Genomic DNA, 18,485 nt, shown 5'->3' with positions numbered 1-18,485 from the left:
TACACAAACGTCCTCAGTCCATCCTTACAACCAACTCACAGACAGGGGTATGAGGGAGTTGTGTGGTTGGCATACACAGACGTCCTCAGTCCATCCTTACAACCAACTCACAGACAGGGGTATGAGGGAGTTGTGTGGTTGGCATACACAGATGTCCTCAGTCCATCCTTACAACCAACACACAGACAGGGGTATGAGGGAGTTGTGTGGTTGGCATACACAGACGTCGTAAGTCCATCCTTACAACCAACTCACAGACAGGGGTTTGAGAGAGCTGTGTGGTTGGCATACACAGACATCCTCGGTCCATCCTTACAACCAACTCACAGACAGGGGTATGAGTGAGTTGTGTGGTTTGCATACACAGATGTCCTCAGTCCATCCTTACAACCAACTCACAGACAGGGGTATGCTCTTTCCCTACTCATGTATAGATTTCAGTTGGATAAGCACGTACACATCACACAATGATTGTTGATGCATACATGGAGGACATGTAAAATTGTCTTTGTTTAGATGTAGCCATATCTGTGATTTCCTTTATTTTTGTACTGACATTGTCTGGAGATGATTAAAATCTAAGTCTTTTGAGTGGAGCATATTAATTGTATGTTGTAGTCCAGGTAACCTGTTGTGCCACCACCGATCCCCTGCAGACAAATCAGGTACTTCCAAATTTTGGAACTGAGCAGTACATACTGAGCAGTACAATCTTCATTCCTAAACAGATTCAAAGAAGAAATGGACGATACAAGATGATGAAGTCCTACAAGATCACATAACTCAAAGTGACATGACTGAAACACCGTCATCACCAGTAGAAGGTCAGCTCATCGATATAACAGCAGTAACACAAGATGGAGAGGTCAAAGGTGAAAGTCCTCTTAATGATCTTTCAAATGAACTGGAAGAAACTAGAGAATCCTTGGAAACATTGAGAGTACCACTGTCTTCCGTTGCCAACCAACCAGCTGAAGAAGAGACAACTGAACAAAGGGCAGAAGATGAGGGCAGTAGTATAGAATTAGACAAGTCATTTTCTGTGTCACCTGAGGAATTTGAATCAAAGTGGACCACACTACAGGCAATGTAAGTCACTTGACATAGGTCGCCGTATTTGTATCTCTTATAACTCGTGGGACACTAAGATTTAACTTGTTGTACTGTATGAATATGATGTTTACACCATGGATATTTTAAAAGCAACTATCCACAGTTTTGTTAGGGTATAAAAAGTCCTCTTCGGTGGTCATTTCCTTTCTTATAAATCATTTTGGGTTTTGTTTAATTGTGAGAGATTACTCAGAATATAAGTTAAAGTGGACACAAGTTTTCTGACTGGAGGGAGACCATTGGAGGAAGAGGTGGGGTACTCTAGTGGTGTAGTACATTATATATGTTGTCATGTTGTTTCACCTCATAATTGGAGTGCTTGGACAAACCCCTAAATGTTATAGACCCCCCTCTCATCCCCTCCCCTTCCCTCTACTAGCAGGCCTTTCTACTGCAGGTCATCAGTTTGTTGTCTTTTGTGATATTTCTTGTGCTAAATTTCTGAGTTACATACTATGATGTGCCTTTCTTTCAGTGAATTGAAATCATTCACAACAAACCTACAAATCACAGCTCTTCTTGATGCTCTGGAGACTGAAGGCATCAGCACAATGGCATCAACACCTGAAGGCACCTTTCCATGGAGGGCTTTCTTGTTTGCAAAGGTTTGTAGTGACTTTATCAGCTCTCTCTGTTTATGTAGTTTTGTTAGTTTATGCAAATACCAGAAAAATCAGTATCACTGTATAGTTTGCAGGAAAAGTGTAGTTCTACATTTGAACTGTGTTATAGAAGCTGTTGAAATTTCAAATTTGACAGAATTCATTCAATTTCACTAAATACTGAAGTCGTTATTGTTGGTTTCCTGATCGAGTAAGCAGTCAGTGACTTGTTTATTGGATTTGTTTTGGGAGACTTTGGGAAACCTTTTGCATTTGTCATGAACTCACACCAATCGAACAGCATGGGTAACAGAATTTACAAATAAAAGATTGTCTGGCAAATGAGTGCCCCCAACAAGGAAAGCTTTCACAATTTAAAATTGACACAATGACATTGAGTTGAAGTTTAGTCATTTGTTCATTCATCCATCCATTTATTTATTTATCTAGCTATCTGTCTGGTTTTATTTGTTTATCTGTTTTTATTTTACAGGATAACAATACTGAAGCTGTCTTTCTATTGGAGGTAGTGTTAAACAGTGAAGATGATGTTAGTGCAGAAATAACCATGAAATGCACCACAGACAATTCATTTGCCAGAAGAGAATTTCAAGGATTTTTACAAGAAGTTATTTCACGAATAGGAAAATGATGTGCCAAGTTGCAGGGCTGAACAAGTGATCATTTTTGTTGAACTTGAAGGGATATTTGAAGCCATATTATACTGCTGAGCAGTGACTTTGAAGCCAGTTATCACACTTCAAACATGGTTATTTATTCATATAAAGCAAAAGAATTCAAAATAGAAAAGAAGACCCATGTTGCCCTATGTGATAGAGGGCAGACCTCTGTAACGGCACTACGACTGCAAAGAAGTGACCAGAAATGTACGTCGGTATTAATGATGGCCCTGCTAAAATAGCTAAAGGTCAGGTCCAACCAATATCTTAATATTTACAGATATTGAGGAGTGTTAAATTTGAAGTCTCTGAATATTGAGATTTAAACTTGGCATTTTAAATTTGAGGAGTGTTATCTTAGACGATAAAATGCTTGAGACAGACTGTAAACTGGATAGGTAAAGTTAAGCATTGAGTGACCATCATGTGAAATTAAAGTTATATGGCCTTAAATTCTCATTTTTAACCAGTTTTGTGTCCTTCTGCTCACTTTATTTACTTAGCCAGTATTTATGGAGAAATCAGTTTACATGACAACAAAAGTTTTTAAGATACACAAAGTTTAAGATATTGTTGTCTCATCCTTTAAACTCTTATACAAATTGAATAAATTATACCACCTAAACATTGCAAATTTCATTCTTCATTTCATGAATTTTAATTTTTATACTACAAAAGAGACCATGAAGTTTTTCATTACTTGAAGTAATAATTAAAGGAAATAATTAAATAATACTGACACAGGTTATTTGATTTTTTATTTCATTTATTAACCAGCAACACATTTATAATTGAAAGATAGCTAAGCAGAATAAACCTAATGGATGTGACAAAGCATATTTTCTTAGTTGGTCAGTATTTTTGCAAAACTTCCCAATTTTATTATTCAAAGTAACAATGCAACTGATCAAACTAAGGCGGCCTCCTACATTATTATATTGTTAATAAGCGAGTAATTCATCAAAATTGCTTCTCTCTGCTTTACTCAGTTTGTTGCACAACATACTGTTTAGGTTAGTATTCATGCCATTCAAATAGCATATTGATGAATGTTTCATACTTAGCTCATTTCTTGAATAGGCCCTTGATTAGTCAAGGTGAACAATGTTGCTATGGTATGGTATATTTACCGTGAAATAGTATCGCAACATTGATCAACTAGCAATAGCAAATAAAGTAGTACATACTAGCACTACATGTATGTGACATATTACATATTAATATTCACTTAAAATGCTGTGAGCATTACCATTACACAGAAAGTCTTGTTTATTTGATTTGTAGTTACATAGCCTTTGTCCTATGATAGGTAAAATTTCTTTTTGAATTTTGACAAGTTAAAGTGATCCTAGTCTACATCAGACAAATACCTTAAACGTTACATATTTAAAACTATTTTGTTTCAGTTAAAAGGCTGAAGCACAAGTCGTAAATTGCAGTTTATAATTTTACCCAGAAATGATTCCTGATGACGTAGTCAAGAGCAAGTCATTTCTGCAGTTCAAGGAGCTCTTTGAAAACTTTTCAATGAAACAAACAGAATGTGATCACATCTGACCCTTGACCTCAATTTTCTGACCATCAAGAGAGCCATGGGACATTAATTATAATGAGCACCTTCATGAATACACAATCTGAATGACCCACAATTCAGTATTTATTATAACATTGGTCAATTCCTATGTAAGATATTGTGTAACCTCATGTTACTGTACTGGAAGTGGAATGCAAAATGTAAATAGCTTATGAACAGAAGTAGTACCTTTTATTGAAAAATGGAGATTTTTTTATGTGAAGAATTGTCAAAGAAGGATGCAAAGAACAGCACATGGTTCTCATTTGCAAACTCCCAAACTGCAAAAATGACATTGTTCCTATAAAAGGGTCATCATTCTAGGGAGCCATCAGGGAGACTTTACATGTCAATCTTGATTGCTAATTTAAGATGACGGACTCTCAACAATTTGCAGCGCTGTCTGTATGTCCTCTAACTTGTTCAATTGTTCAGTATTAACATTTGTTTCTGACGTATTCCTATCTTCTTCACTGAGGGAATTTGTAGAAGATTTCCAGTTTCCAGTGAGTAGATTTATTTCAGAGTCCTTTGAGGATGTTTCGACACTGAATTTGGGATCAGTGAATGCTATGTTGATGAGAGCTTCATCGGACTGCTCCGTTATTGTTTGGGTTGTCAACAGTTCTCCACTGGTTTTTACCATGGTAGGAGCCATATTGGGTTTACCTGGAATGTTTTGTCCTCCAGAGTCATTTAGTCTAAGTTGCAAAGTTTGGTGAGCAGATTGGTTTTCACTCAACTCTGCTATGTTCTGGCTCAACTGCTGCAGAATTTTGGAAGCACTCTCAACAATATGAGTGTCACTAAGAATGTGGACTGCAGAGTCTGGATTGACATGGTCAGAGGAGGTTGATAAATTTTTGGACGCCTCCTCTACCACTGTTGCTGCTGACACATCAAGTTCTCCCAGAATGACCGTCTCTCCTGTTAGAGCTACATTATGGTTTGTTGTAAAGGCCTCAGTGTGGATTAAATCTGTAGTTTGGCCCATGTCATAGTTTTCACCCAGACTTTGCAAATGACTGATTCTGAGCGAGTCTCTCACAATTTCCTCCGAGGGGATCATTCTGTGAACGACCTTCTTCCTCGGAACATCAAATATTCTGTGGACTGACGCTAGATGTTTACGTAAACCACCTCTATCGCAGTACTTTTTATCTACACATAATGAACAAACATATGGCCTCCTACCCTCATGTTTGCTCTTAACGTGGCGATCCAAGTTGGCTTTATGGGCAAATGTTGCTTTGCAAATCTGACAGACGAAAGCTCTTTCACCCGTGTGCACTGGCTGGTGTCTCTGTACATCTTTGCGAGCAATGAAACCTTTATTACAGATGTCGCAGTGATAAGGCCGTTCTCCAGTGTGTGATAACTTATGCATCCTGAGTTCCTTGGGATACACAAATGCTTTATTGCATAAATCACACTTATGAGGGAGGAATTTATCATGGAATGCTTTTTGGTGTGTGAGCAAGCCACTTCTCTTGCTAAACTGTTTTTGGCATATGTGACATGTCTTCTCCTGTGCAAGAGATTTTCCAGCCGATCTTGATCGACTCGTTGACTTCTTTTTGCTCGGTTTTAGTCTATTAACTAACAACACCTCACAAGCATCTGGTGCTAGATAAATAATGCATGCATTACCAAGAACCTCCAGAGCAGTTTGCAGTGTCTCGTCTGATTTTAAACCAGTAGCCATGATTAGGGAGCACTCATTCTTAGCAATAGATTGCACAATCTCTCCAAATAAAGCATTTCTTACTCCCTCTTCTAAAGTAATGTGTGATGAAATGTTTTGTTGGCTCCTATCGGCAGTAGAAGGGGCCATCAAGTTCGTCGTTTCTGTGTCACGTTTCATAGAGGATGCCTGTTTTTCCTCATTGGTGGCCATCTGATCATGTGACACCAATATCCTGCACGCATCGTGTGTCAAACCAAGCACCCGAACTTTGTGCAAGGTATCCACGATTTGCTGTAATACAGTCTCTTCTTTGCTACCTTCTAGTAATGCTAAAATAATCCCATTGCTTTCCACACATGTTACTATCTCTTGGAAGATTGCATCTTTCATGATATCGACACCAGACTTGACCACAAGAAAAGAAGAATTTGCTTCTTCTATCTTCTTAGCATTTGATTCCATTTTGTGTTAAGGTATCTTGGTATGGTACCTTCACTTTGAGTACCTGAGAAAGAGAATAGAAGTCAACAGTCACCTTAACTGACAAACAAGAAATACATATTGCAGCCCTCTAATACTTTGTAAGTTTTGGTCCCCCAACACCACCACCCCCCCCCCCCTACCCTACCATCTTCCACCCAAGTCTCACTGCATTTCAGATATGTGCTTCCATGCCTGAATGTTAAACTTGATAACATATTGACAAAGATTATTTTAAGATAAAACAACATGATAGATTTTTTTTTAAATTAACCTTAAATTCAAGAAAGTTGCCTGTGAAAACATTTATCAATTTTAATCTGCCTTTGCATCTTTGATTAAGTTATTAACTATTGGTATAGAGTTCCCAGACTTCCTACTTAAAGTTTAAGACAAGATATATGCAATTGGCTAGTATAGTAGTAGTAGCTGTTACTAGTAGTAGTTACAAAGTTATTTTTAGCCTATCTGGACAAACACAATAGGTAAGGTTAAGTCCCTATACTGATTCTACAGTACAGTAGTTCAAATGCACAAATATTATTCATGCGTAGACATATTTGTCAAACCACATTCAACCTACTCGCTGTCTAAAACTAAAAGGGGCTATGTTAGGATAAGTAGAAAGTAGGCCTAAACAAAACCAGGGCTAGGTTGTAACGTTAGGCCTACAGTAACAACAGAGTAGGGCTAGCCTAGTGCCAGGTTGTACTTGTAAGCTAGATTACATACATTTACAACGGTGCTACGACCATCAAGCCTCTGGCTCAAAAACTACGACTTAAGAGGCTTTGCATCAAGACGAGAAACTATAAACCAAAAAACATATCTACCTCAATATATACAGTGGCATTTCATTTTAGGTTTAACCAGACCGCCAATGTTTTGATCGCTGAGATGGAACGGTACATTCAGTCCAAATTGTTTTTGCCTGGGTGTTGGCTCCTATCCGATTAGAAAACTATTGTCAGGTGCCATAATTTAATCAGATTGGTAAAACATAAAGTATGTTATAAAACATAATGTAATATTAAGGAATGTAATTAACAATAATAATCAATTATAAACACTATCACATGCTGTGAGAAAACTTGTTGTTCTTAATTGAGTAGATGAAACGTTAGTTACAATCCGAATTTTAAACAGATTTCATCATTACTTATCTTTTCGTCTCTAAAGGTTACGTGTACCGCTGCGCTGATTGATGTCACAGAAATGTCAGACAATAGCACAGCTGACTTGACGAATGCGATCATTTAGCCAATTAATTTCCAAAAGAAACATCTGTTATTCATCATTACTTCGAAGAAAATGGAAAAGCTGTATCACGAAACAAACAAGTTAGCTTCTTTCAATGAAAATTTATACTTCAAATTTTGTCGTGAAACTAGGCCTAACGTTAATTATAATGTAACTGCTACTTTGTATTAGTTATAGGATGGTGACTTCGAAGTTCGCCCACTTAAGACTTAAAACACCCCAAAACTAAATCTTCTGGTCTAAATCACCAGAAAATATACTTCATATGGTGGGAGAATTTTGTTATAGTACGATACACGGCCAAACTTTCTTTCCTGCAAACTGTTTTCACGTTGTTTTCCAAGAAGATTCTTCGTGATTGTGGAACTGGTATTTCTTGCTAGAGTATTGCGAATTTCGGCCACGCAACCTACAGTGTGGCGCTGGTAAAAATTGGTGGCGCTGTTGCTCTTTCAGTAATTATAACAGACTTCATAGATCTTCGTCATTTTATTGACAAATATGTAAGTAATTTCTTGCACACGGGTCATTTTGGAGAGAAAATAACTGTAGCTTCGTACTTTTTGGTGAAATTTGGCTCTTCCTGTAGGTTTTCATGGTGAAAATCGTGTATTTCTTAGGGTGCCCGAACTTCGCAGTATGGCGAACTTCGCAATACTGACTATACTACTAGTACTACTCTAGGCCTCAGTGTCAGCATATTATAACATTCGTAGTCGTACCATTCCGAAACATTACGCCAAAAACATTGATCTATGGTTGAGCCTATGAGGCGGCGGTGAGGGGAAGTGTGGATGCGAAGTTCGGGTCCGAAGTAGGGGGAGGGGGAAATTGCCGAAAAGGCCAGGTGACTAAGTAAGAACTAAAAGTATCCAGTCAAAACGTCCCTTTACCAAAACGTCCCTTTACCAAAACGTCCCCGCATTTTTAAGACCAAAACGTCCCCGCTTTTTACCAAAACGTCCCCGCAGTCAAATTGTACCCGTGTGTCTAAACGTCCCCGCTTTTTATAATCAGTTGGAATGCAAGTGTGGATGTTTTTAGTTTAAATCAAAGAGTAAGGATAAGTATAGTTTAGGTTGAAAACACAGTTTTTAGGAGTGGGAATTGACCGTTATGAGGGCGGAAACATTTTTGAGTATAATTTTTTAGTAAAACATGTAACGTTGCCACACTAAAGGTAATCGAACGATATATTCTATAATTCAAAATGTCAAATATCAACAGGGGCATGTACCCGTGACAAAATTTTACTTCGTAAAAATAAACGATAAGTGATTTCACTCAATTTAAAATATTATATAGATATATCTATTGTATAGTATACACATCCAAATTCTTTTTTAATTCCTCTTGTATCATATTTTTTGTTTTCCTTAATTCGTTAATTCACTGAAAAACATAGCGCATACCTTTTTCATACCAAATATAATTAAACGATATAGTCCTTCATGATTTATTTAGCGACTGTAATCCAACTTGTATGCCGATAACTTAGCCAAATTATAACTTAACATTAATATATATTCACAACTGTGAATGAATGTGATAGACAGGGACGTTTTGACTTACGGGGACGTTTTGACCAACGGGGACGTTTTGACCAACGGGGACGTTTTGACCACCGGGGACGTTTTGACCAAAAGCGGGGACGTTTTGGTACGGGGACGTTTTGGTAAAGGGACGTTTTGACTGGTAAGCGAACTAAGATACTGCATGTGTTATTCCTACGGCAGCCAGAGGAATACGGCCTTGAATATATAGACCTAGACATTGATCCCTCCACAATGCGTCCGAGTCTGACTGCTGGGCGACTGTGTCAAATGTTTTGACAGGTAGCTAACTGAATAAGGATTATCGTAAGTTAAGTACCAAGAAGCCTCATTATTGGCCCAGTCGCTGGAGAAAGATAAAATACCATGTATTACAAGTTGTACAGTTGGCAGGCCTATGTTGACGAAAGCATGCAAGTCTTAAAGAATTAAGTGCTATATACAGTACCTTCTACTTATTTACAACTTATTGGTAAACATTTATCACAACAGATGTACCTTAGACATCAGGCATCTGGAAATCCATTTCGATAAGGGGAAACTTAAGACTTTTTCTCACTACTGTATCTGGCACATATGAAATTATATGCTTAAGCACAGCATATGTTTCATGTCTTTAGCTAACAGCTAGGCAGAGTACAGAGGTCCACTGACTCTGGTTTTTGTGTAATGATGTGTAGTTTCTTATCCTGTTTGTAGATGAATGAATTCAATTGAATTTTATACTAACTTCTTTTATTGTAGGTTGATCCATGAGATTGAGTATGGCTTCAACAGAATACAAAATGCAATGAGGGAAGATGCACACAGTAAGTATTGTCTCATGTGTCTCATTATCTTACAGTTATGTGGAATGAGAGGGGGTTGGGAGGAAATGTTTTAATCGTATTGAATATGGAATGTTAGATTACACATAGTATGTCAGCCATGGTGCTTTCCTTCCACCCCCCCCCTTCTCTCTCTCCCTCCCTCTCCTAAGTAGATAATGATCTGAAAATAACAAAATATTTGTTCACAACATATCAGTATTTATGTCATGTTTCAATACCATTTCCCAAAGAAAATTCTAGCATCTACAGCTCTTAAGCCGAATATATTATGCCAAGAGGTCCTATTCCCTGTGCTGGAATCACATATGTTCAAAATGCACTAAAATATTCTATTTTAATATTCATTGTTATTTCCACAGCTATTGAAAATGAAGTCTATTCACTTATAGAGCAAATCAGTTCCAACTGTGAAAGATTGGAAATCATGGTAAATAAAGAACCACCAAACAGAAAGCAGAATGCAAAACTGTGAGTGATTATTTTACTAAATTTGCAGCAAACTGATATATAAATATATATATGTCATCGACTCATTAAACCTTTGAAACTCTTTCAGTCGGTCAGAAATATCTCAAGCTGGTTTCATCTGGCTCTTTACGGTTCTTCTTTGGGGAAATTGATGAATGTGAGGTTTTTTTACTTTAGTCAGTTGTTCAAGGCATGTTAGAAGACTCAGCACATTGTCTAGAGGGACTGGGCTGGTTTGGACTACCCCCCCCCCACGGCACAGAGACTATTAGAAAGCAAACCAGCAAAGCATGTAGTGCTCAGCAAAACAAGAGCTATAAAGAAGAGAAAAAACATTGAGAAAGTAACAAGTTAAGTGATTCAAAATAAGAGAACCTACTTTGTGAGTTTGATTATCCCAAGGAATGTTCATATTGATACTCAAACACTGCCCTATGGTCCTCCCATATATATACAATACTGTCATACTTCATTGTGGAAGTACTTTCATATTTAACAAATTAACACCAAGGATTCAATGATTATGCAATGGAAGGAGCTATGGTAATGGGAGTTGGAACAATATATTATTCCCTTTACTTAATGCTCTTCATAATATATTAGTTTAGTCTCAAGCCTTATAACCCTGGTATAAGCAAAGCTTGGAAAGCTTCACCTAGATATACTTAAAAGTAAAAGAATCTGAATAGTTTTCATGAATGTGTAACCGTGCATGGTCATTTGGGGTCAACAAAAAACATTGTATTAAAACAAAAAAAAGTGAACAAAACTTTGAGAAATAAAAAACAAAAACAAGTACTGTACTTAAACCTTGTGAACTCCAACAGTAGTAACTCCAAAGTAAAGCTTCTAAGTTCACTTGAGTGCAATAAACTTGCTGATTATTTGAACTCAACAACGGTCAACACTTGGAAATTTTATCTGCAGATTTATTCAAGGAGAGTAGCCTCTGAATTCCGAAATACTTTTGCATCAAACAGTTTATACTAAATTATGAAATGATTAATACCTCTTGGACTGACACATATTGGTTATGCATATTGTAAGTAGTAACATTATTAGAGGACTGACAACTGTAATTCTGTATAATAATTGCAGGCGGTTAGATAAACTCAAGTAGTAACATTATTAGAGGACTGACTAATGTAATTCTGTATAATAATTGCAGGCGGTTAGATAAACTCAAGTATGACTGTCAACATTATCAAGCTGCCTTGCAGAATATACAAAGTATACGACTACAACGAGATCAAGACGAACAACGAAGAGAAGAATTGTTGTCACGGAGATTCACAACAAATGTAAGTCAAATATTGGACCATGGAGAGTAACCATAGTAACAGTCTGATGTTAGATTAGAAAGAATTATTAAATCATTCTAATAAAATGCAATTTGTAAGATAAACATATGCAGTTACAGATAAACAGTGATAGTATTAGGTAATTATAGACAGGAATAGGTATAGTATTATAATATTAAAAATAGAGGGATGGTAACAGTACTATGCAAAGATTTAACAGGGGAGTGGGTTTGCAGTACTATGCAAAGATTACATAGAGGAGTGGGTATGCAGTACTATGCAAAGATTAAACAGAGGAGTTGGAATGCAGTACTATGCAAAGATTAAACAGGGGAGTGGGTTTGTAATACTATGCAAAGATTAAACAGAGGATCGGTTACAGTACTATGCAAAGATTAAACAGAGGAATGGGTATGCAGTACTATGCAAAGATTAAGCAGAGGATTGGTTACAGTACTATGCAAAGAATAAACAGAGGAGTGGGTTTGCAGTTCTATGCAAAGATTAAACAGAGGAGTGGGATTGCAGTTCTATGCAAAGAATAAACAGTGGATTGGTTACAGTACTATGCAAAGATTAAACAGGACTGGGTTTGCAGTTCTATGCAAAGAATAAACAGAGGGTTGGTTACAGTACTATGCAAAGAATAAACAGAGGATTGGGTATGCAGTTCTATGCAAAGATTAAACAGAGGATTGGTTACAGTACTGTGCAAAGAATAAACAGAGGATTGGTTACAGTACTATGCAAAGATTACACAGAGAATCGGTTACAGTACTATGCAAAGATTAAACAGAGGATTGGGTATGCAGTACTATGCAAAGATTATACAGAGGATTGGGTCTATTACTATGCAAAGATTAAACAGAGGATTGGTTACTGTACTAAGCAAAGATTACATAAACAGAGGTTATGCAGTACTATGCAGTTACAAATAGAGGAATGGTTACAGTTCTATGCAATTAAAAATTGAAATGTTGACTGTTCTATGTATTTGTTACTAGAGGAATGAATACAGTACTATACAATTTATATATGAAGGAATAGTTAGAGTACTATGCAATTATAAATAGGAGTGGTTACAGTACTAAGCAGTTAAAACAAACTGTGGCGGTATTATGCATTTATAAACAGTTCTAAGGAATGAATACAGTACTATACACTTTATACATGGAGGAATAGTTAGAGTACTATGCAATTATAAATAGGAGTGGTTTCATTACTACGCAGTTGAAACAAACTGTGGCGGTATTATGCATTTATAAACAGCGGAATGGTTAAAGTTGTAAGGAATGGTTACAGTGCTTTGCAACAGAGAAATGGTTAGATGCAGGGAAAAGTTTAGTGTTTTATTTTGTTTAGCAAATGTCACATCTCATAATCTGTTGATTATATAATTTTGAAGACTCTAAAGACTACTACATATACATCTTTTGATTGCAATTCAGCCATATTTGCTGTAGTAAATTGCGATGTTGTACTTGATAAACCATGTCTTAGATTGTGGATCTGTGTCACCCAACACCTGGATAAAAGTGGTTTGAATTAGCCAGATATTACTCAACTCCAATCTGTTCATCCATCTGTAAATGTAAAATGTCGCTTTTAAGGGAGGTTTTCTTTTCTCTTTTCTTTCTTTCAGGATGAAGCTAGCATTACTATTGACGCTGAGTTAGATCACAATTCATCATTGTTGAACACTCACAGAGATATTGATGACCTCACTGACCATGGCATAATGACCCTCCAAAATATCCGCGATCAGAGAGGAGTTTTAAAGGTCAGTTCCTGTCCTTGAGAGAGTTTGTAACTTAAAAAATATCTTAAAGTACAGTAGGTGAAAGGAAGCTTGATGTATGTATGTATGAAAATATGAAAACTCTAGCTGGAATGGACAGTCTTCTGTTTAATTTAATTCAACTTAAATTTCTTTGTCATATGTTTGTAATGATGTACCAAAACATACCATTAAAAGTGGTTAAATGAAACTTTTACAAGGGACCATAATTTTGTTTTCTATCATGGATGCAATAATTCAGGAGATATGGGGCATAGCATTACGCACATTTATGGTAAGGTATAATAAAAATAATAATTCAAGTTCTCTTGTCATGTATTGTTACTATTCTAACTAAAGTTTTCTAGTTGGTGAAATAAATCACTTATCTTTATATGAGTTGGTAAAGTCTTTTTTAACTCTTTGTGACATAAGCAGGAAGAGTAAATAAACCTCCTTTCAGTTGACAATTTTGTATAATTTAAACCCTATTTTTAATGTTGTCTTCATTTCAGGCAGCCCACAAGAAAATGTTGGATGTTGGCAACGTCTTAGGTCTCAGTAACACAGTGATAAGGCTCATTGAGAAGCGAGGAAGCCAGGATAAATATATTCTTTTGGTTGGTATGTTAGTTACGTGCGTAATAATGTACCTTTCCTACAAGTATCTACTCTGACATGCCTAAGGCAGCTAAATAATAATTATTATGAATAGCATTCCGTTTTCCCACCACATGCATTCATTAAAATGTTACTATCAAAATCAGACGTCAACCAGGGTTTTACCTAAAAAGGCTGGGACATTTGAGAGACCAACTTTATCCAAGCTCTCCGATTATGTTAAAAGCTTTGCTGTTAAGGTAAAATATTTTCATGGCCAATCCATTTCTATACTAAGATGCAGTTTTACTGTATTTATAGAAACACAACCTATTTGCCATTTAATTGGCTGAAATGAAACTAATGGTATGCCCTAACTAGGTCTACATCCAATTTGACTTTGTGGGTGGTACTTTGCCTCTGTTTCTGAAATGAGCGGTACTGGTGAAATGTAGGAGTGATAAACACTTCTATTATCTATAACTTTGAGGTACAAAGCCCAGGAATGTGCTCAGGAATATTTGAGTGCAGGGCCGTTTTGTGTCGTAGTGTGATCCATGTCCTGTGGGAGGTGTCTAAAGGGTGGGGGTGTTCCCCTCCCCTATTCTGGAGCTAAATTCTGTGCCAAGTATTCACCCATCTTTTGGTTAATGGTAAAAAATTTAAATTTATCAAAAATAGTGTCGGCTGGAAATGTTTTAAAATACTGTTTGTGCTGGGCGGCATTCAGAATGCTGGAATCACCCGCCTGTCGTGAGCACAACCCTGAAAGCCAAAACCAAAACTTTTAAGACACATTTAAAACGTAACATGAAAAATGCCAGACAGAGATGTTAAAAATTGAAATGAATTTTTTATCTAACTGTTAGCTTCTACAAAGAGAGATAATACGGAATGCTTTATATTTATTTCAAAGGTGATGTGAAACAAAAAGTCTCATATTAGCCTTGAACTATACATTTTGCAGAATGTTCTAAGGACTAATGTAGGTAATTATTAGGTTTCTTCTCTGTGTGGAATGCCATCTTGCCATGTTTTTGTTTTCAATTAAAGCAGCATTTCAGGTTTAATTCTAAATAAGGCTGTGACAGTTTTCTCCACTTTATCCAAGAGTTAATTTAATGAACGACAGTTGAGGTCTCTCATTTTATCAAAAACTCATCTTGGTGAGAAACTCAACAACAAATGACTCATTCTATTTATACTGGCCAACCCTATACAAAACAAAAATGTTACACCTAGATTTACAGCTATTTCGTAAGATTTTTTCCAGTGTTTTCTTAAGTCGTAACTTAGGTCATTCTATAGCAAAAGGTTATATTGACTCGATCAAGATTGTCAAGTTTTGAGTGGTAGAGATGAAACAGTGAATTAAGTCAACGACTTGCCTCTAGTTAGGATATTACTGATGTTGACTTGATTTGGATCTTACAATGAAGTCATCTGTTACAAATCTACTTTTCTCCGTTTGAATTTAGAGCATGTACTTGTTTGATATGGTGATGATAGCGATATGGTCTTGCCTCTTGACAAGATTCTTTAAAGGGTCATTTAAGGTACAAAGATAAGTTTGATATGGTATAGACCAGGCATGTGCAACCTTTTTGAACCACTGGGCCGCATTGTGTTTCTGTGTTCCGTTAGGGAGCCGCTTCGAGATATGGTGCTATTTAAGCGTAGCCCCACCATGAGTGGTGAGGAGTGTATAAAAATATAATGCTAAAGATCCTTCCCAGATCTCTGGAAATGACACTTTCCAGGGGCCCTGTAAGTTGCAAATATAGCATTCTTTATTTTGAAATCTCATCATTCCGAATGTCTAAAACATTTAGATCCCCAATAGGGTGGTAATATGCCTATAGGTCTAGAACATCAACTCCAAATGATGATTTAAGTCAAGGGTCGCATGTAGGACAAATTTGATATTGCTTTTGCGGGATGCAGGTGCAAATGGTTGTTATAGACAGTTAAAAAACACTGCTATTGGTACAGGTTGTATCTTTATGCTTCCTTTAATATTTTTGAAAGGACCCCTTGTACATTCGAGGCTCATCAATTAAACTGGTTAAAACCACTGTAGTCATATAAACAGATCAAGTATATTAAAGTCATTTCCTCTGATAAAACACAGATTCAATAAAAGAACTTCAGACTCTATTATCCCAGTAACTTGTTAACAGTGCACTAAAATATAGCCATTTGTGTTGAGAATGTCATTCATGGGTTCTGTGGTATTAATGTGAAAGTTATAAGAACATGTTTTGATTGGGTTATTAGAATTTATAGAACAATGGATTAACATTAAGCCTGGCTTCCTCAACAATTTAAAGGGGCATTCCAGAGATATCAGAATATATCAAAGCTGAATATCTTGCAAACAAGAATAGCTATAGAAACATTACTATAACTCAATTTACTTTATTTATCTATTTTTAGGGGAATAAAACGTATCAAGACTAAATGGCTGACAAAAGTCTCCCTTTAAAACTGAATAAACCCTGGAATACTACTCTAAGGATTTATCTCGGTGTGCCAGTACTAGATTTTGTCAAAGCTAACAGTCAATCTCAATGAAGGCTGTATTTTATTGATGGGTATAAATATATTTCACTTTGTGTAAGGTATTTTATTTAGGTTGCTAATATGAGTATGAATCTTTATAGTATGATGAACTCAGTAATATTGTGTTTGTGATGTTATCACTTTTCTAACGTTTTCCTTCCTTTAATCATTGGCAGCTCTTTGTTTTAATTATCCAAATTGTTTTGAAGATCAAAAAGAATTTAACAATATAAGCCACATAAAAATATAACTAAAACTAATTGTGGAGATAAACATTACCCTCTGTATCATTTTCGTTTCTCTTTCGAGCAAATTCGGAACTATTTAAGAAAAATCATTTACACATCATGACGTCATAGTTTGGTTATGAATTTCGTGAAGTAACCAGTCATATAAGATTAATATCTAATGTTATTTTCATTTTGATAAATAATCAAATTCTCTTTTTGTTTTCACACTCTAATAATAATTTTGTTATGTATGATCGAAATACGCATGCCGTACGAAAAACAGGCGACACATGTAATGGAAGGTCATTGGATACCGCCATGTATGAGGTTGTCATGGTAATAGTCTTGTCATTGTTGGTTTCCTGAACAAGCTTTTGTCACATAAATTACATTACCATATACATAGGTTTAACCTATCACGTTTGCAGTTACAAACATACATTGCCTTTGGCCAGCAATATTACCAAACCTAAGATTTTATTCTATCATACAGAATAACATGACATGTTATGGGATGTCTCATAGTGTCCAAAAATGTACCCCAATCAACACCTTAAAGGCTGCCCCTTAATGGGACCCAAAGACCTGGTCCTACCATAACATTATGTAATTCCAGCATGTTGTATGCCCACCCGCACCCCTTCCCCTCCCCACACACACCCATCCAACACTCAACTCTAATGATACCACTCTCTCATGTTATTGCACTTGTTTCGGCTTCTCTTTTTTTCGTTATTTATGTAATGAACATATAAAGGTATAAATTATTCAAATTCAATTTCATTGTACTTTTGTTTTTGGTCCATATGTTCACGAAATATATTGAAACTATCGAACATCTAGACTTGTTTTTCTTGTTTTGTGTTCACTATATAAAATTCTTGTGTAGCAGTAATGGCGCTTACGCAGCTCTCCCACCATCACATCACCCTCCCGCCTTCACCCTCCCTTCACTCAACCAAACAGAATCATCTTAAGAGGGTACCGTGTGCCATTACTGAAACAGTATTGACTCACTTGCATTTGCCATATGGCTTTCGCCAGTGGCCAAAATGTATTTTCTAAATTGTTGTTAGTTTTCAACTTCCTATCCACGAAGTTGATTTATGGATGAACCTTCAAACCTGACGAGATAATGTGTGTGTGGGGGGGGGGGGTGAGGGTCAGAGAGACCACAAGCCCGGGTCAATTATAATGGCTTGCAATATAGAAGATAAATGTTAATTAATTCTCATTTTCATAATAACCTACGAACTAATCATGACTTCTAACTGGAGGTGAGGGGCAGGTTATATAACGATCTTCGGGGATCAACTTGTATCTCGACGCCTCTATATATCTTTATACGTAATCAGTATTACGTATATGATAAATACATGGGAGGAAGGTAACTCGTATTCCTGATGGAGTAACAAGTGAACTGAATCACTCGACACAAGCAAGAAAACTGAATAGCATTCCTCTTCGCCATTTTTGTGTTTTTATCTATACACAACTTACGCGATTAGTTTACGTACGAACATTGATGGATGTTGATTGCGCTTGTGTCTGGTATTTGACCTGATCGGTAACTACGACCCGCACATGTAAAGATTGACAATGTGTGGCCTGGGCCCGTGAGGGTGGCATACTCCTATTAAAGGCATTGAAGACTCGCCCCAAACCGCGTGCTGCGGTCTGAAAAAGTTAACTTTCCGTTGCTTGCAAATGACGTTTTCTTCTTGTCGCTACAAAATGCAGACAGTAATGAAACGTGTTACCTTGTTATC

At 36.6% G+C, this 18,485-nt stretch overlaps 3 protein-coding genes across 5 annotated transcripts in view; 2 read left to right on the top strand and 1 right to left on the bottom strand.

The window, feature by feature from the left end:
- The window catches only part of LOC139965014 (AP-4 complex subunit beta-1-like), a 50,416-nt gene extending 47,384 nt beyond the window's left edge, over positions 1-3,032 (top strand). The window contains exons 16-18 of one of the 3 annotated variants that reach the window (XM_071967166.1): positions 729-1,089; positions 1,589-1,718; positions 2,209-3,032. In XM_071967166.1, the coding sequence (XP_071823267.1) occupies positions 729-1,089; positions 1,589-1,718; positions 2,209-2,367 (650 nt within the window). In that variant the 3' untranslated portion in view covers positions 2,368-3,032. The remainder of the gene's footprint in view (positions 1-728; positions 1,090-1,588; positions 1,719-2,208) is intronic. The other 2 variants (XM_071967167.1, XM_071967165.1) reach the window with 2 other exon arrangements.
- A 135-nt stretch (positions 3,033-3,167) lies between these two features.
- On the bottom strand, positions 3,168-7,106 carry LOC139965015 (uncharacterized). Its single transcript, XM_071967169.1, has 2 exons — positions 6,969-7,106; positions 3,168-6,160 (listed from the first exon to the last, which is right to left on the bottom strand). The coding sequence occupies exon 2, from the start codon at positions 6,115-6,117 to the stop codon at positions 4,336-4,338; it is 1,782 nt and encodes a 593-aa protein (XP_071823270.1). The 5' UTR covers positions 6,118-6,160; positions 6,969-7,106; the 3' UTR covers positions 3,168-4,335.
- Positions 7,107-7,314: 208 nt separating this feature from the next.
- LOC139965019 (Golgi SNAP receptor complex member 2-like) lies at positions 7,315-17,552 on the top strand. Its single transcript, XM_071967173.1, has 6 exons — positions 7,315-7,475; positions 9,693-9,757; positions 10,138-10,246; positions 11,415-11,547; positions 13,190-13,327; positions 13,840-17,552. The coding sequence occupies exons 1-6, from the start codon at positions 7,447-7,449 to the stop codon at positions 13,999-14,001; spliced, it is 636 nt and encodes a 211-aa protein (XP_071823274.1). The 5' UTR covers positions 7,315-7,446; the 3' UTR covers positions 14,002-17,552.
- The last annotated feature ends 933 nt before the right edge of the window (positions 17,553-18,485 follow it).

The sequence above is a fragment of the Apostichopus japonicus genome, chromosome 23, assembly GCF_037975245.1.
Source record: "Apostichopus japonicus isolate 1M-3 chromosome 23, ASM3797524v1, whole genome shotgun sequence".
NCBI lineage: Eukaryota > Metazoa > Echinodermata > Holothuroidea > Aspidochirotida > Stichopodidae > Apostichopus > Apostichopus japonicus.
Note: the sequence above shows the minus strand (reverse complement) of the source record. Positions and strands in the feature narration are given on the sequence as shown.

What these genes read in the sequence shown, in the direction of transcription:
- LOC139965015 (XM_071967169.1), bottom strand. Translation starts at nt 6,117, where the DNA reads ATGGAATCAAATGCTAAGAAGATAGAAGAAGCAAATTCTTCTTTTCTT.
- LOC139965019 (XM_071967173.1), top strand. Translation starts at nt 7,447, where the DNA reads ATGGAAAAGCTGTATCACGAAACAAACAA. An exon ending in AGAAAGCAGAATGCAAAACT is followed by an intron (nt 10,247 to 11,414) that starts GTGAGTGATTAT and finishes TAATAATTGCAG; the next exon opens with GCGGTTAGATAAACTCAAGT. An exon ending in ATCAGAGAGGAGTTTTAAAG is followed by an intron (nt 13,328 to 13,839) that starts GTCAGTTCCTGT and finishes TCTTCATTTCAG; the next exon opens with GCAGCCCACAAGAAAATGTT.